This window comes from Grus americana, chromosome 1, assembly GCF_028858705.1.
Source record: "Grus americana isolate bGruAme1 chromosome 1, bGruAme1.mat, whole genome shotgun sequence".
In the NCBI taxonomy this organism is placed as follows: domain Eukaryota; kingdom Metazoa; phylum Chordata; class Aves; order Gruiformes; family Gruidae; genus Grus; species Grus americana.
Window position 1 is genome coordinate 193,521,127 of NC_072852.1, and position 16,805 is coordinate 193,537,931.

General features: G+C 34.5%; 1 protein-coding gene across 7 annotated transcripts in view; it reads right to left on the reverse strand.

Moving 5' to 3' along the window:
- The window catches only part of NBEA (neurobeachin), a 517,855-nt gene that overhangs the window by 252,735 nt on the left and 248,315 nt on the right, over nt 1-16,805 (reverse strand). For all 7 annotated transcript variants that reach the window (XM_054837772.1, XM_054837762.1, XM_054837753.1 and 4 more), the window contains 2 exons: nt 15,457-15,518; nt 2,153-2,217 (listed from right to left, as the gene is read on the reverse strand). In XM_054837772.1, the coding sequence (XP_054693747.1) occupies nt 2,153-2,217; nt 15,457-15,518 (127 nt within the window). The remainder of the gene's footprint in view (nt 1-2,152; nt 2,218-15,456; nt 15,519-16,805) is intronic.

The window sequence follows — 16,805 nt, forward strand, 5'->3', positions numbered from 1 at the left end:
GGCACTCAAATTATTTCAAGCAGAAACAACAAAAGTTAGGTACTCAGAAAATTACCTTATAGCATCCATGTATTAAAACAGATAGACATATAACTGAAGATATTAAAAGCTATGATCCTGTGCATTACATCCAAACCTTTTCCTTCATGCTCAAATGAAAAAGCTTTTTCAAAACTGTAGATTTATTACCCAGGTCTTTCAAAATCTTACCCAGAAAGTCCTTCAAAATATTCTTAGTCTTCATTTTGCTCTTAATAATTTAAAATTCAATCATTATTGCACAGCGATTATATGCAATTTTACATCCCATTAACCCTGCTTTGTTTTAATTATAAAGATCCTTTGTTAGATTCCTTTAAATGATCCAGTTTATAATTTCAGGTTATCCTAGGGAGCACTTTAATTCAGCTGCACATTCATCAACTGTTTATGTCTTGTTAATTGTTGACAACTGCACAATTGCATTCTCGAGCTATGATTGATGAATTGCATTCACAAGTTTAGCTATTAAGCAGAATAAATATTTATAACAATTTCCAGTTAAAGGATTGTTATCTTTATACCCAAAAGGGTAAATTAAAAACAAATGGTCTGATTGCAAAGAAGAGCGTTCTAGTAATGCACACGCACTTGTTCTAAAACACCTTTCTGACAAAAGTATACGGAGGAACATGTGTCTATGGGCAGTTTGATTAGACATTCCTTTGACTGGATTTAAGCAGCAGTTCTTTTTTTTTTTTTAAATAACTTTTTTTTGAAAAGTTATTTTTAGAGGGTAGTAGAGGGTCCACTGATAATACCTGATGGCTAAAAATATGCAGATGTAGGGTTTGTTCAGAATGAGCAATTTATCAATATCAAGCATGCAATATCTGAACTCACTAGCCTGGCTGAGAAAATAAAAAAATATATAAAATATATAAAATATATAAAATATATTGCTATCCAAGAACATAAGCCTACTATAATTATTCAGACTATTACCATGTAATATTTATTGAACAATGTGCAGTACATGACCCACTCAGGTGATGCCTATTATGGCGTACACTCATGTTGCCACTTCATAGCAAGAAGAATTTCCAATGAAAGGACTACATTTCCAACTGCTATACTGCGGTGTAACTTCAGTGAGCACAGGGAATCTAAGAGAATTTACGCCAACCAAAAATTGGGTAATAAGCTACATGCTCCTGTTTTCCAGATACTCATATTCCTGTATTCCTACACTGTGATGTTTTCTAAACATCATTTTAAATGAATGCATGATTTAACCATTGAAATATCAGCTAGACAAAAAATACCCTATAATAAAGACAAGATTTGATACTTTACTTTGATAATAACATACCATTGGAAAAAAAAAAAAAAGAAACCACAGATAAAACGACAACATCTCTTCAACAGGCATATTGCTAATTTTTTTTTTTTTTTTCGGCTGCACATATCAAGACATCTAGATTCAAATGGATTTAATGTACTGGCCAATATGAGTCACATACATTACACAAGTGGCTCCATTTGTCTTTGGCATTCCACTACCAGGAAGGCCAAAGAGTCCCCCTTTGCAGCCCAGCTTGCTGGCTGGAAGTACTGACAAACATTTCACCAAGTAGAAGATAGATACAGCATTAAAATTACTTGAGGATTGATAATAAAGTATCTTAACAATTTGCAAAAGCAAGGCAGCTCTTATAAACATAATGTCCTGTGTGTTTTACAGGACTCAAATTGGACCAGAAATTCTAGATAAAATAATTCCTCATGAAATGATAGTATAGAGAAGTGCCTCTGTACAATGAATGCTGTGCTCCTGAAACAGATGGAGCAGCAGATGGGTTTACAGATTGGGCTCCCTGGGCTGTCTGGGTAAAACAACCTTGCTGCTCTGGAAAATGGTGGCTCATTCTCAAATAAACCCAAACTTACACACAGTTCATGGGAGCTCAATTTTCCTTCTGTTAATAAAGAAAATTTTCAGAATTTACACATTTCCAAATTAAATATTTACTGTATAAAGTATCTATACAATAAATCCCTTCATTAAAGTGGCCTTTTCACCGTTTTTTTGGAACAGATGGTGAGGAAGTATTATTACCCAATGGAATAAATGCAAAATGACTACTTTTTCAAAAGCTTTAAAATCAATTACCTTCCTTCATTGATGAGCTCGATAAATGCAAGTCCTGCATTCTTCTGAATAGAATTTTGCCATTCCTAAGAAGACAAAATATAACATGATCAAAACCCAAGGATTTTAAACCACATTTCTGAAGCTGACCCTGATGACTTCCTAAGGAGCTTGAATTTAGGCTGAAATTCTTAATGTAATGCTCTTCCCCCCACCCCCAAAGAAGAACGACCTGATCATTTAAAAACTGTAATTCATTCTGATTTTCAATTAAATTTTAGGCGGTCATGTGTTCTGTTTCACTGTTAAGCAAGCTTTAGTTTCCTTGTCTAGAGAATATGAAAACACCTCTTATTTCTCCAATTCATACAGTTGCCCAATGAACATATTAAGTGCAACAAAGCGTAGGCAGCAGTAGTTCCTTCACGTTGCTTCACTGTTACACCTTGTACAATTTATCATGTAGGGCAGGCAATAATCTGTGTATCATCCATCCCCCTGAGTTCAATCTTTGTTTCTTCCCCATTACCAGTGAAATCAAAACCAGTTGCTAATAACAAACTGAGATTTTAAAATTCTTTTCCTATTAACATGGATTTCCAAGATAAACTTTTGAAACTGATTTAAACCACCTAATAGATATTAAAAGATAACAACTTTTACTTCACATACCACTAATTTAAATAGAAACATCTCAATGCATCACAAAGAGCTTTTTGCCATACAACCCACTGCCTCTATCACACCAACAGACTTCTGATATTTGAGATGAAAAAAGGTCAAGATATCTCTCTAGCAAGTAAAGATTACTTTCTTTTGGGATAATTCCTTCAAACTTTTCTTTAAGAGTAATAAACATTTACTTTTCTTCATACTGAAAAAAAATCAAAATACATTAGCTGGATTACAGTTCAAAGAGAAATTTTCTAGTCTGAGACTTCTTGTATGAAGTTTGAGAGAGTTACAGTTACAGAACTGTTCTGCTTTACATTACATTTTTTCTGGGACTAAAAAATCAGACAGAAATTCCCAGTGCTTGTTCCCTGATATGGGGGGAAAAAAAAAAAAAGATAGCTTTGCATAGATAAGGAAATTTTCTCAAAACGTTGCCAAAACTAGTCACTAGTCAGCAAGGTGCTTCTTATTGATCTTATGAAAATTCACAGATTTGACCAAGTCATACATCTTAAAAAAACCCCAACAATAATAATCTTGTACTTGTGATCCGTTTTATAAGAGGCTACTAAAATACCCAAATAATGAACATACTCTTAACCCATTATTGAGCAGGTAAGTCCTGATTAGGGAAGATGGAGTATCAGCACTCAAGTCTCTAGCTTGTGGGCTAGAAAATCATTGCAACAGGTCCTTTCTTCAGTGCTGTTCATTTTGTTCTTTTCCAAATCCAGTAACTGAAGCAAGCATAGTGATCTAGTTCTTGGAAGCAATTAAATCACCTTGGTATAGCACAAAGTCACTCTGAGAAACTAAGAAGGAAAAGTTTCCATTGCCTAAACATAGGCACCCAGTGACACTTTAAGAAACAATAGTCTGGGTTAGAGATAGTATTTGAGGTGTAGCTTTTTTTTTTTTTTTTATTAATCAGAGCCTTTTACTGTACACTATACAAACCCCTGTTAGCATTTTCTTTTGTGATGCTTTTCTGCACCACAGCTGCTATGACTTTGCAGTCAGGAAAGCAGAAGTGGTACGTCTACAGTTCAGGAAGCAAGTTGAAAAGAGAGAAGGGAAGAAAAAAAAAAAAGACTTCCTAAGACAGCTAGAAGAAAGCATGCTAATTCAATTTTTAAAGAGAGACAGAGGTTCTACCTGTGTCTGCAAAAGACCAAGAGATTTTTGCAGGTCTTTTCTCAGATCTTCCTGCTCAATGCAAATGTGTCAGATACTGCAGGACATCCAAAATTAGCTAACTGGATTTTAGGCGAGATATCTTAAAGTACCTAAAGAGCCATTAGATATCTATGTAGAGGCAAACAAATCTCTTATTATGTCTCCGTGGGTGCAAAATCCAAAGTAATTATTCGTGATAAAAATGCGTGAAACCTGCCCAACTATCTACCAAAAACTAGTGGAAAACATAATGATGCAGAAACAGAAAGAAACTAGGATTCAGGGTTCACGCATTGCTCCACTACAAAGTCGCTACTACAAACTTCACTACAAACTCCCAACCGTCCATTAATCCATAAATAAGGGAATAATTATTACTATTACAATTTCCTCTCAGTTTTAGGCATAATTTAATATAACAGATTCATGATCCTGAGAGGTGAACTGTTCTTGTGAAGAGGCATCTTTTTTTTCTTTTCTTTTTTTTCCAGTTTCTTTTTAAAAGACCCCAACAATGAACTGAAATGCTTAGAAATGCCAGCAATGGCTATTCAGATCACTGCATGAACTTTAAGAACTGGATTAAGATGTGGAGTTATATGCTCAAACAATCTGCAGCAATTTTGTTTATATTATCTTAGATTCCACAGAAAACCTTTCTCACTGTCAAGATGCATGAAGCAGAAAGATAAATACCAAATGTAATGGATACAGTAACAGTGGTTGGAAAATTTATGCTATAGGCATATATCATAAACCTACCCATCTCAGGTGGGTTTTGTGTCGTTCATATCCTGAATCTTCTGGGCCTTCAAACAAGAGCTGGGGGACTTTTCTGTACCTCAAAAATGTTGATGCCAATTACATGCTGAAGTAATGTAAGACTTTGACAAAATCGTGTGCCAGAGAATTCCTTCTATACAAGAGGAATATGTTGATCTTTCTTCCCTTGGGGTTCCTGCTTGATAGGGCAGGCAGGGATGACTATTACTGCCAGCAGTGCACCTCTCGGAACAAGTAGGGTGTAGAAGACTCAGAGATAGAGGCACATTTAGAGACTAACACAGACAGCGTTCAAGAATGATGACACTTACCACTTCTTTGTACTGAAATCAGAATCAAGATATCCAATTTCATTTTTAACTTTATTCATGTTGAATAAACAAACATAACTTTAGACATTCAGTTCAATTACTGTTCAGTATGGCTATGTTCTAAATATTTTATATTATGTAAACTTCTATTGAAGATATCAAAAATGTACTGTTACTAGGATACTGGCAATTGCTGCTCTCCTGCCCCCACCTAACTTCTCCTCCTCCTCTATTCTGTCGTTACTTGAAAAGCATCACTGCGTCCAGAAAGCAACAGTTCCCTGATAGAATGTTCAGATTGAATCCTGTTATGGAACTGTCCATGCAGAGCAGGACAGGAGATTAATAAAACTGGGGTGAGAGTAAAAGGCTAAAAACTCTAAATAATGAACCATAACACAGTACAGATATTACTTGAAATCCAGTTGGGTTTTTTTTTTTTGAGTCATGACATACATTAAGAAAAAATTTACTTTTGAGTGTACATTCCTAGTCTTATTTCTTTAAAATTCTCCAATCCCTATGACACTAAAACAAAACAAAACAAAACAAAACAAAACAAAAAAAGGAAAGAAAAAGGAGGCCAGACAGTGTTAACACATACAGCAACATGTTACACTGATACCAGAAAATTTGCACAGGTAAAAAATAATAGTGAAGGAGCAAAACAGGAACAAGTAGGCGTGGCATGCTAAGAACTTTTTTTGGTTTATATTATACTTCTTTCCAAATCAACTTTTGCTAACAATAATTTTTAATTTTTTATTCATGATGATTAGAATTAAAATAAAATAATCTTGTGATAATATTAAAAATAAATAATACTTCTGACATAATATTTTTATTAAAGAAAAAGCAATAGTTATTCTCAGAGTTTTTATAATTTACATGAGAGCTCTCTCACCCTTTTGACTTTCTGGAAGGAAGTCTAAAATTGTATCACAAATTAGAAGTTTCTCAACAAACTGCAGTTACTGAATGGACAGATACCTGGTGTAGTAATCACCCCACAATTCTCCTTCCACTACAGGTGCCACTGTCTCAATCAATTGTATCTTCTTTGGAATGCTCTCTTCTCCGTGTCTTAAACTAATCTGAGTATTTTTTTTTCTCCTGTTGTCATTGTGCTGGTTTTGGCTGGGGTAGAGTTAATTTTTCTCATAGTAGCTGGTATGGGGCTCTGTTTTGGATTTGTGTTGATAATTCCAGGATGTTTTTGTTACTGCTGAGCAGTGCTTATGCAGAAGCCAAGGCCTTTTCTGCTCCTTATACCACCCTGCCAGCGAGTAGGCTGGGGGGTGCACAAAAAATTGTGAGGAGACACAGTTGGGACAGCTGACCCCAACTGACCAAAGGGATATGCTATAACATATGATGTCATGCTCAGCATATAAACTAGGGGGAAAGATGGCCGGGGAGCCGCTGCTCGGGGACTTGCTGGGCATCATTTGGTTGGTGGTGAGTGATTGTTTTTCATTTGCATCACTTGTCTTTCTCGGGTTTTATTTTTCTCTCTTTTTTGTTATTTTAATAACAACAACAACAACAACAACAACAATATTTCAATTCTTAAACTGTTTCTATCTCGACCCGCAATTTTCTCACTTTTACCCTTCCAATTCTCTTTCCCCCATCCTTCTGAGTGGGGAGTGAGTAAGCAAGTGGCTGTGTGGTGTTTAGTTACCAGCTGGGGTTAAACCACAACAATCATATTGAATATTTATTGAATTTTCTAGTCTAAGATACTAATAACTCAGTTGATACCTCAATTCTTCAATCATTGTATTTTAATCATAACTTCTTGAGAAATTCTATTATATTGACTCTCCTCTTTTAGACCCTTGCCTGTGTTTGGAGAAAAGTCTTGTACGGTGCTGAACAGATGCTACCTTTTATCAGGAGAAGGAAGAGGAAATTTTATAAAAATGTGTTTGCAATTCACAACATACATGTAATTTAGTTTGGGTTTGAACTCCATGTTGTGAAGTTACCTTCTAAAATCAGCAATAACTTGCTTTACCTCATTTAAGAGGAAAGATTCAAAGGAAATGTTACAAGATTGAAGGAAATATTTCTTTATGGCAGAAAACCATATCCATTAAAAGTAGGCAAAAACAGAAAAAACAACAGATTTCAAGATACAGCCTCATAAACTTTTTAGCAGATTACTCATAAATTTTTGAGAAGATTATACAGTTTTTAAGATCATAGGACTGTCCCTACCATTCCTAGAAGAATTTATCTAAAGATATTGGAGTCTTAAAACTTTCCATTATTGTTTGGAATGAGAATCAGATCTAGGAATTCCAGTTTTACTGCCTTTACCCTTCTCTCACACTCACATGTACAGTGCTGATAGATGATAAATAAAATGTATTTTTGGTCTACTCTTTCAAGTAAATTTGGGATCAATTTTAGGATTTTATGATAGGTCATCCATTTTAAAAGCGACTATTTCCCACAATAAGGAAGTTGCAGAATGACTGACGACATCCTCCTGGAAGGCAAATCTGCCAGTATTGGAATACACTGGGCTTCTGGCCAAATCACAGAAAGGAAAAAAAATGTGAAACTTTCACAACACTATTTACATGAATATGACTTTAACAATGCAGCAAAGGTAACAGGAAGTTTTAGATTTCACTTTCACAAGACTAAAGCCTCATTTCCCCTCTATTTTCTTGACTTGGAGTAATATCTTAATTTTTTGCTTTCTTGGAAACACACAGACCCATTGCCCTTCTGATCACCTGTTGTAATTGCCCAATTTATCTTGGAAATGAAGTAAAATGTTCCCAGAGGCACAATTCATTGGTATCTTAGAAGGAAAGGGAGGGAAAAATCCTTACTTGCAAAAACATTGACATTATCCAAACAAGACTAGGGAAATGGCCACATTTATTTAGATGATACAATATTAACTTTCATCACCTTGTAGAAATTCTGCCTATCTTCTAATACAAACAGAAGATATGTGGTAGAAGATACATGCATGTGCACAACTTCTAGAGCTTACTTCTTGACTGGAAAAATAGTTCTTCATTTAAGAGACACAAAATTTCTTATTAACAACATGTTTTGCTATGTATGGCTATTAATCCTAAAAGCCAGTCCACTTATTACTCAACCAATCTTTGATGTTAGAGGTGGATAACTAATGTGAAATCTTCCAAAACACATCATTAAAGAGAAGACTTTTTGATGTACAAAAAACTACTCCTCATATTGTCTCCATTATATATATATATAGTGAAACCCCTCAAAACTATGGTATATTTATTAATAATGATGATCTCCAATAATGAACTTTTGCACTCTTTCTCAGCCCTTTAAGAAATACTAGCTGACCCTTTCTGACTTTCTAGGTGTTTTCCTCTGATCGAAGATCCTTCTCAATTGTAGGCAACTTAACAGAGCAGGGGAAGACACCTTGCCATACTAGGATATGGGGAAAGTAATTCTTACAGTTTTCTGATGCTGCCTGTCTTGCCATGAATCGAGAACAGATTCAGATCAGCAGCTCACTGATATGTAATAAATGTACTCTTTGACATTTTTTGACATAAATACTGTGACAAGGACAGGCAAGAGAAAGGACCAGAAGTTCCATGATGACACTGTTGTAAGGAAGATATTGAAGAAGAGTTCCTGCTTATTACTAAAGGCAAAACACAGAAGTAGTTTTCTGATTGTACGGGGATCTAAAAGGACATTTCACGGAATAATCAAGAAAGTAAAATTGCCAACAAGTGGGAAAGAATACACTGATGGTTTCCATTTGAAAGATAGATTATCAGAAGCAGATGGCCAAGAGACGAAGACTGAGATTCGGCTGGAAGACATTCCACACATGGACAAGGAATTAATGCAAGAAAAGTCCTCTGACACCCCTTTAGCATTAAAAAAAAAAAGAAAAAAAAATGCAAAATGATAATATTTTGGAAAACTTCCAGAAATCTATAAAGCAAGTGAGAAACACTGAGGGGGGGTGGTGGGGTGGTGGCAGGGAACAAACACCAAAAAAACCCCAGAAAACCCACAAAAAAACCCAATACCCCCCAAAACCCACTTAATTTCCAGACCAAAAAAATATAAAGGAAAAAGTTTTCTACTTCCCCTGTAGCCTGTACTGGAGTTAATTTCTGGTTTTGGAAATTACACTGAGTGCGCTTAACAACTTATTTGTGTACAGGCCATGTTCTGGATTCTGAAAAGCTCCAAATCAACAACAGAACATAAGTACACGTTTAAGCTGTACCATATTTGACAATGGATAAGGACACAGCAAAATGTTGTTTCTCTCTTGCTGGACCTTTATATAGTCCAAACAAGATGACAATATTAGAGAAAGCACTTGCTTCAGCTACAAAGACTTTCTTTATTGAACTTAAATTTCAGTCTGTGGTCAAAAGTGAAGTTACAAAGCCTCAGTCTACAGCTACATGACTGACATTTTCATACACCTTTCTAGTGTCCATCAAATTTTAATTCCAACTTTTGCAGTGATATAATATGCAGCATTGTCTCCTCCAAGTTGCACTGGTACAAATACAGAGACAGTGGATAACCCAATAGGACAAATGGGAAAACATGGCCAAAGGTAAAACGTCCAACTTGTTTCATGATTAGGAAAAAGAAAGATTAAAAAATTACACCTCCATAAGAATTTGTGTAACCAACCTTAATTTCACCATTGAAGTTATATCAGACTTAATTTCCTAAGTAGATTAAGTCCTAGGTTCATTGTTCTTTAGATTTAAGAGAAGCAGTCATTATTTAACTTGTCTTCAGCCTTCCTACTGACAAATAGCAAACACTTCTGTTAGTGTGCTACTATCATAGTTACTCTGAAAGGGCTATCACTTATCAAACAAAAATTAAGGAGTATGAGAACTCTAGGAATACCTTTGGAGGGAATAAATAAGGACCAACAAGCAAAATTAAACTTGAATCTGATACTGGAAACAAGAGTAAACAGATACAAAATTATTACAAATAAATCTATAATGAAAATTAAAAGGTTTCTAATAATGCATAAAATTAAAATATAACTGGACATACAAATAGTGTAGTACAGAAATAAAGCTAACCATCTTACGATGGAGCCTGGTAAGATACCTGTGAGCATGGTGCTTGATAAGAAGGCACTGTACAGCAGAGCTGGAGAATTCCTACTTAAACTTCTCTAGAAAGCCTTGAATAGAGTATGTTTAGTATCAAGAAGGATGGATTATGTTTCTTATATGAATCCCACAATTCAGGGCTTCTTCTGGTCATCTGTAGTGACCAGAAAAGGATTTCATTTTCTGCTTGGTTTCTGTGTTGGGCAGCTGCCAGTTTCTGAAGCCCAAGAGCTATCCCATACTTTGAGGCAGAATGCACATTTAGACGTGCTAGTGTGTACTGAAATGTCTCCAGTGCCTGACTGATGGGTCTTCCTATGTTCTCAGAGCTAAACCTATCACCAAATTTCCTCAGTGAGAATTTCCTTTGAATTTGCACTGGAAAGGCACATCTTTTTTTTATCTGTTTGTTTGTTTTTCCAACCTCTCCTTGGAGTGGGATTAATTTCTTGATATTATTTCAACTTTTTTCTTGCCACTTAGGACAACAGGCAATGCACTCATTTGCCTTCCCCTCTGCCACCTTCTTCCCCATTTTGCCACTTTATAGTTTTGATTGCTGTAGTATATATAGCAGTATACAATTACTATGTTTTACATGTGTCAAGCTGCTGGAAAGTGCTTCGTGGACTGTGCTGCATGGGAGCAGATCCTTCACAGATTTTTTTTGATTAAGTATGTACTGAATGGCTGCCTGTGACATGGAGAGACAGACTGGATTCAGCCCAAGCAGCTTCTAAGTTTCCAGGTTAATAGATAAGACAGCATGGATAACTCATTTATGAGGCTCACACTGTTAACCAACATTCGAAAGGCATGGCTGAAGCTGGATTTATCCATTAGTTACATACTGGAGTTTGTTAAGTTATGGATATACTCTTGGTATAGTTTGCTTTATTTAAGGCATTTTAAGTTCTGTATTTTTTCATAAAAGTAAAAAATTTACAGCTTAATTATGAGGGACGATGAGAATCTCCTAAAAGGTTTTAATTGCCAGTTTTAAGTAAAGCATTTCTTGGTTATGTATATCCTTTTCCTCATTCCTCATACAGTTCTTCTAATAAAAACCTATTTATAACGGATAGCATCTAAAAAAAATCTTTTTCTTCAACACAGTGATTCAGAAATGGATTATTTTTATTCTAGTTTTGATATTTCCTTTGGAGGCTCCTGAATTACAGTCTTGATCGAACAACAAACATGGGGGGGAGGGGAAATCAACAGAATTAATGATGCATTGAAAACTACAAAATCCTGAAATTTGTCAGATATCCTACACATATTCTAGAATCAGAAATGACATAGCATTTTTTCCTAAAGTAATCATTTATCCATTATAATAGTTATATTTTTAAACAGGTCAGGTAGCAAAATGTCTTAAACACTAAGACAATATTTTCTGTTTAAGAAAATAAATTTTCCCTATTAATAGATAAGATGCAGAAAAATACAAGTGGTATGAGATAAAACTCCTATGGGATAACATCATTCAGTTTCTGCAGAAGCTGTATCCCCAAAGAAAAAAATTTGCAAAAGATCTGGAAGTAATTAGAAATTATTGTAGTGTTTTGACTAGAAAAAAAAAACAAAACACAGAATAAGAAAAAAGTAATTGAAATGTAAATCTGATGTAAGAAGGAACTACCCTGCAAAAATTAATATATTTTTTAAAAAAATTGTATGGTTTATTGAAGAAATCTGCCACTCCAACAGCAACACAGCTGTGACATGCTCAACTAGGCTGAGGGAACAAAGACCAGCTAATCAAGCACAGATCTTGTCAAACATAACACATCTTCATCCGTTTTATGTTAAAATAGACTAAATCCAAATGAAAATGTCTGCTTTATGAAAAGTGAAAATCATTATATGTTTAGTATCAGTTATCTAAAAAAAATATATTTCAAGTACTTGGATGTATGCTTTTGGTTTATATAAGAAATAAAGAAAATAAAGCCTTCAAATTAACCCAAATTTTAATCTAGTGAAGTAGGTGATACTAGGAAAAAATGGAACGGGTACAGGGAAGCAAGTTACAGTGCAAGAGAGATTCTTAATACAAAGAGTAGAACTTTTTCGTCTTCCCCAAACCCACAAATGATGCACTATCCCTACAGGAGTTCCTTTAAAACTTACAATGTATTTTTCACAGAAACTCCAAATTCCTTTGGGGCAAAGGCTTGATTGCATATCCCTCAGAGTCTAAAAGGCTGCCCATATGAACTGAATTATCCATGACATGTACCTTCAGACATTTGTAATATGATATTTCATGTAAATTTAGACCATACCTTGGACGTGAGCTGCTGGCAATGTTGATTTTATTCAGGAGCTCAGATAAGAAAAAAAATTCTGACATCCTTGCTAATCTGTAGTCGTTAACATGGAATTTCCAACATAAAGAGCATAAAAGCATCTAATTTGCTGTAGCAAATGAAAGGAAAACAAACTTTGCTTTTCCCTTTCCTTTTCAATGTCTAAAGTTACTCTGTTCTGTGCAAACAAAATTGTGCTTTTCAAAGGTTTTTAATATCATCATCTATCTTTTGAGTGACAGATTTCAAACTTCCCCACATAATCTGTAAAATGTCATTCAATTTGAATATGAAGGATTTACCCGTGTTAGGAAGAAAAGCCCTGGTTACATTAGGATTACTAAAAAACCACAGTGCTTTATAGAGTCTTTCCAGTTCAAATTACTCAATTTATCATATGGAAAAGCTTAGGTAGCAGTATCTCTTTTTTTTATAGAGATGAGTTAACCTCATTTGCTGCAGACAACACCTCCTAAACTCCTAATTCCGAGTTCTGTTAGCTAGAGGCTGCATTATGATATTTGTCTGTCTGCCATTCTCTTCTTCTAGCTGCCTTACGTATTAGTATCTTTATAGCATTTACTTTGTGGGTTTTTTGACAGTTTTAAAAAATCAATAGAAAAAAATAACAACATTTCTCCTGCAGATGAACAGAACTACACACCTAATTGTTTAGTACACCTATAGGATAAAATACAATATTCTGTGGAGATGCAAGTTACGGAAGCAATGCCTTTCGAGTTAGGAAGGGGAGGGGAGGAGAATGCAATTTGCACCACTACAGCCCCCTGTTGACCAATTCCTGGAGAAACATTTAACATCCCCACCAACAGACATTACAGCATTGGCTTCTGAAGTACTTGATAATAAATGGACATCAGGATACAAAATCTTCCTTATTTAGAAGATAAAGAAACAACCGTGAAGTATCAGATGGGGTATAAAAAAAAAAAAGCTTGCAATTTCACCAGGTAGTGGGTAGATGGAAAATAGCTCTCCCAAGCAAACACTGAAGAAAATGAATAATTATTCCAAAGTTCAGAATTAGTAGGCTCTTCACATTATTTCAGGTATAAAATCTTAATATAGAATCTTACTTTTAAAATACACCAATATTTTTAAATAATAAATAACATGTATAACACTAATAAAAATAACAAATTGATTTAGCTGCATTTGTAACACAGCTTCACTGGGATGACTAAAGAAAAAGCATTGCAGAAAGAGCTTAAATTTCTCTCTCTTCCTTTCAATCAATATTTGAGGCAAAGTTTCATCTCTAGGGCCCTTAATGGCAGGAATTCCTGGAGCCAGCAAATGAGTAATGTTAAACCTATGATTAGATGATGAGGCCATCAAAGACACTAGACCCTAATGCTACATTCCACTTTATTCCTGAGAACTGCAGTAAAACTAAAGGCTACGGAAGAAAGGACTGTAAGTTATTCCTTCCCTCAAGAAAATGTTTCAAAAGCTGCTAAAAAAAAAGAAAGGAAGAAAAAAAAAAAGTTACATGACATGAACATAGAGCTCAAAAGTCTTAATGGATCTTTTGGAATTTTCCTGGAACCCAGGACATCACCATTAGGTAACAAATTTTTCAAGTGCCCTGCTGGAGAAGGTTTGAAGTTCAAATCCCACTGAGGATTCCTGCTAGGGATGTATTTTTCTTTTACATTTCCCTAACAAATATCCACCCTGGCTAAAAGAGGAAGAAAAAAAAAGAAGAGTAATAAAAAGGAAAACAAGAGTTAATGATTTCCTTATGACACAAGCTTGAAGAAATGCAACCTACAGACTGGCAAACAGCAGGTAAGTTGGAACCCCCTTCCCCAAAATCAGTTGTAAATGTTAATTATTTTCAGATAGATTCCTCAAAAGTAGATCTTCATTTCAATTACCCACAGAAACTCGTTTGTTTTCAGTACATTTTTGGTGCATGCTCTCCACGTGCAGCAGTGAATGCTCAAGTAAAGCTACAAACAAGTAATTTTCCTTGGTAATAATATAACAAGTTAAGCTGGGCATTTTATAGACTAACTTGGTTTAAGTTTAACTGGCATTATGAATCTGTGGGGAACTTGGTAAATGAAACACTATTAATAAGTCTTTAGAGAAATGTAAAAACTTGTGAAGTTATTTGGATCTATTAGGCCATTGTGTTTTTCTTATATTTTACAAAATGAGCAAAATTCTAAAATGTTTGCTGATAACTAATTACTGGCAGCTTCAAGTAAAAGGCTATATATATGAAATTAGCCAACAGGACTTCTGTCAAAACAAATAAAATTAAAATTGACATATAAACAATCCAAACAGTATAAGGGATTATTTTAGGTTTGAATGTTTTACTTGTGAAAGCAATTCAAAATGTTAATTGATTGAGATTTCTGAGAAACCCATTAGTGCTATGCTAAAACCCCAATAATTAACCGCAGCATTTTTTAAATAGAAAATATTCTGTTTTGCCAGTTCTTGAGGACTGCCTAAGCCACATTCCTCTGCTTTTTATATATCCAGTAAGTTATGTCATGTATAGTTAAAGTAATAAAGTCACCACGAAGTAAAGTTCAAAAAAAATTACTAATTCAAAGACAGATTTCAACATAAAATTATGACAACAGTATCCTATTTACGTAGTCTAAATAAGAACTGGCTTGAAAGAGAGTTCATACACAGAAAAAGTGCATAATGTACATCCACACACTTTTACAAAACAAAGGCAAATATATGATGTATACCCTGTGAATACAGAGAAACTATGGAATCTATTAATATATATATATAAATCTACTAGTTATATTCTACTAGAAGAGATGGATTTTTATTTTCTCATACTGAAATGGAAGAATCAAACAAACAGCAAGATACAGTTATGAGGCTGGCAGTAATCCAGCACTATGCAAAGAAACTAATACAATTAAAATCAGAGAATGCCTTACCTGTGAACAAAGCAGCATAACAAGTTCAACCACTGAAGTACTCGACTTCATACAAACCAGACCTGCAATAAATAGTCAAAAATGAATTTAAAAGACTGGTGATATTTAGTTATTATAGCCCCATGGTTACAGAAATTCCATAAAATATCTGTAATGTATATATTTTATCACTCAAATTCACTGAAACAAGATTCAAGCACAATTACCTGAGAATTTCAGATTCAAACATACTTAAATGTTCAGAAACCATCAAAGAATCACCTGGAATATTCTATACCAGGTTCAGGACAGAATGGTTTTTAATTAAGGCTTTTTGGCATTTGGCTTAGTTCACTATTTAGATAAACAAACAAATAGATAGATAGATAAATACCTATCTATGTCATCCAAAGCAATTTGATATATGATGAACATAAGAAAACCACCTTTGAATATTAAAGCCTGTAAATTCTTAAGAATAAACTGATCAGATATTAACAGGTAGAGAATAAGGCCTCTGCTTAGAAATTATTTTAATTTTCATCTGGTAATTGATTTTCCTGTAATTGAAAGCTTAAGTATTAATGAAAGAGCATTCATGTGAAATCTTATTTTTATTAAAATTATAACCCATAATTTGTAGGCCATGTTTCTTAAAACAAAACTTGAATTATGTGGTGTAAATGTTACTCATTGTTTTATACTTAATTTAAATAACCAATACCTGTTTACATTGCCACTATTGTAAATACTTGTTTGCAGCTTTGGAAATGCAAATTTACTTTCTGCGAGAAGGATATCATATGTAAATATTTAAAAGATGCATTGTAAAGAGACAAGGAAGAAACTACCCTTCTACTGTTAACTTTATATATGGTAGCTTCTGTTATCTAAAATCATATAGACACTGATATGATGGCTTAGGGCATGGAAACACTTTGGTTGTGTTACAAAAATGATAAATTCACAAATACAAAGCTTACAACTCAGGACCAAACAGGAAGCTGAAAAGCAAACTGATGTGTTTAAGTAGGTTTCTACAAACAGCGATTAGAGACAAAAGCACTCCTACACAATAGCACATATATTTATTGCGGGGAGTGGATAAATACCCTTTTGTGCCCATTTTGCTAACAACCCCATCCTTATTGTACAGTAACCCAGAACAAGCTGTAAGAAGCCACTGGGATTCCATTCTATCAGATATACGGGCAGACAGTTAACTAATGAAATAAGAGGCAGATGTGCAAAGCTCATTTAGGGAGACAATTGCTGTAATTGATCAGCTATTCTCATGCTCAAGTGCTAGAGAATCAGAAAGATTAATGGGATACTTATCACCTGCAGGCTACCTCCACTGTTTGAAAGCT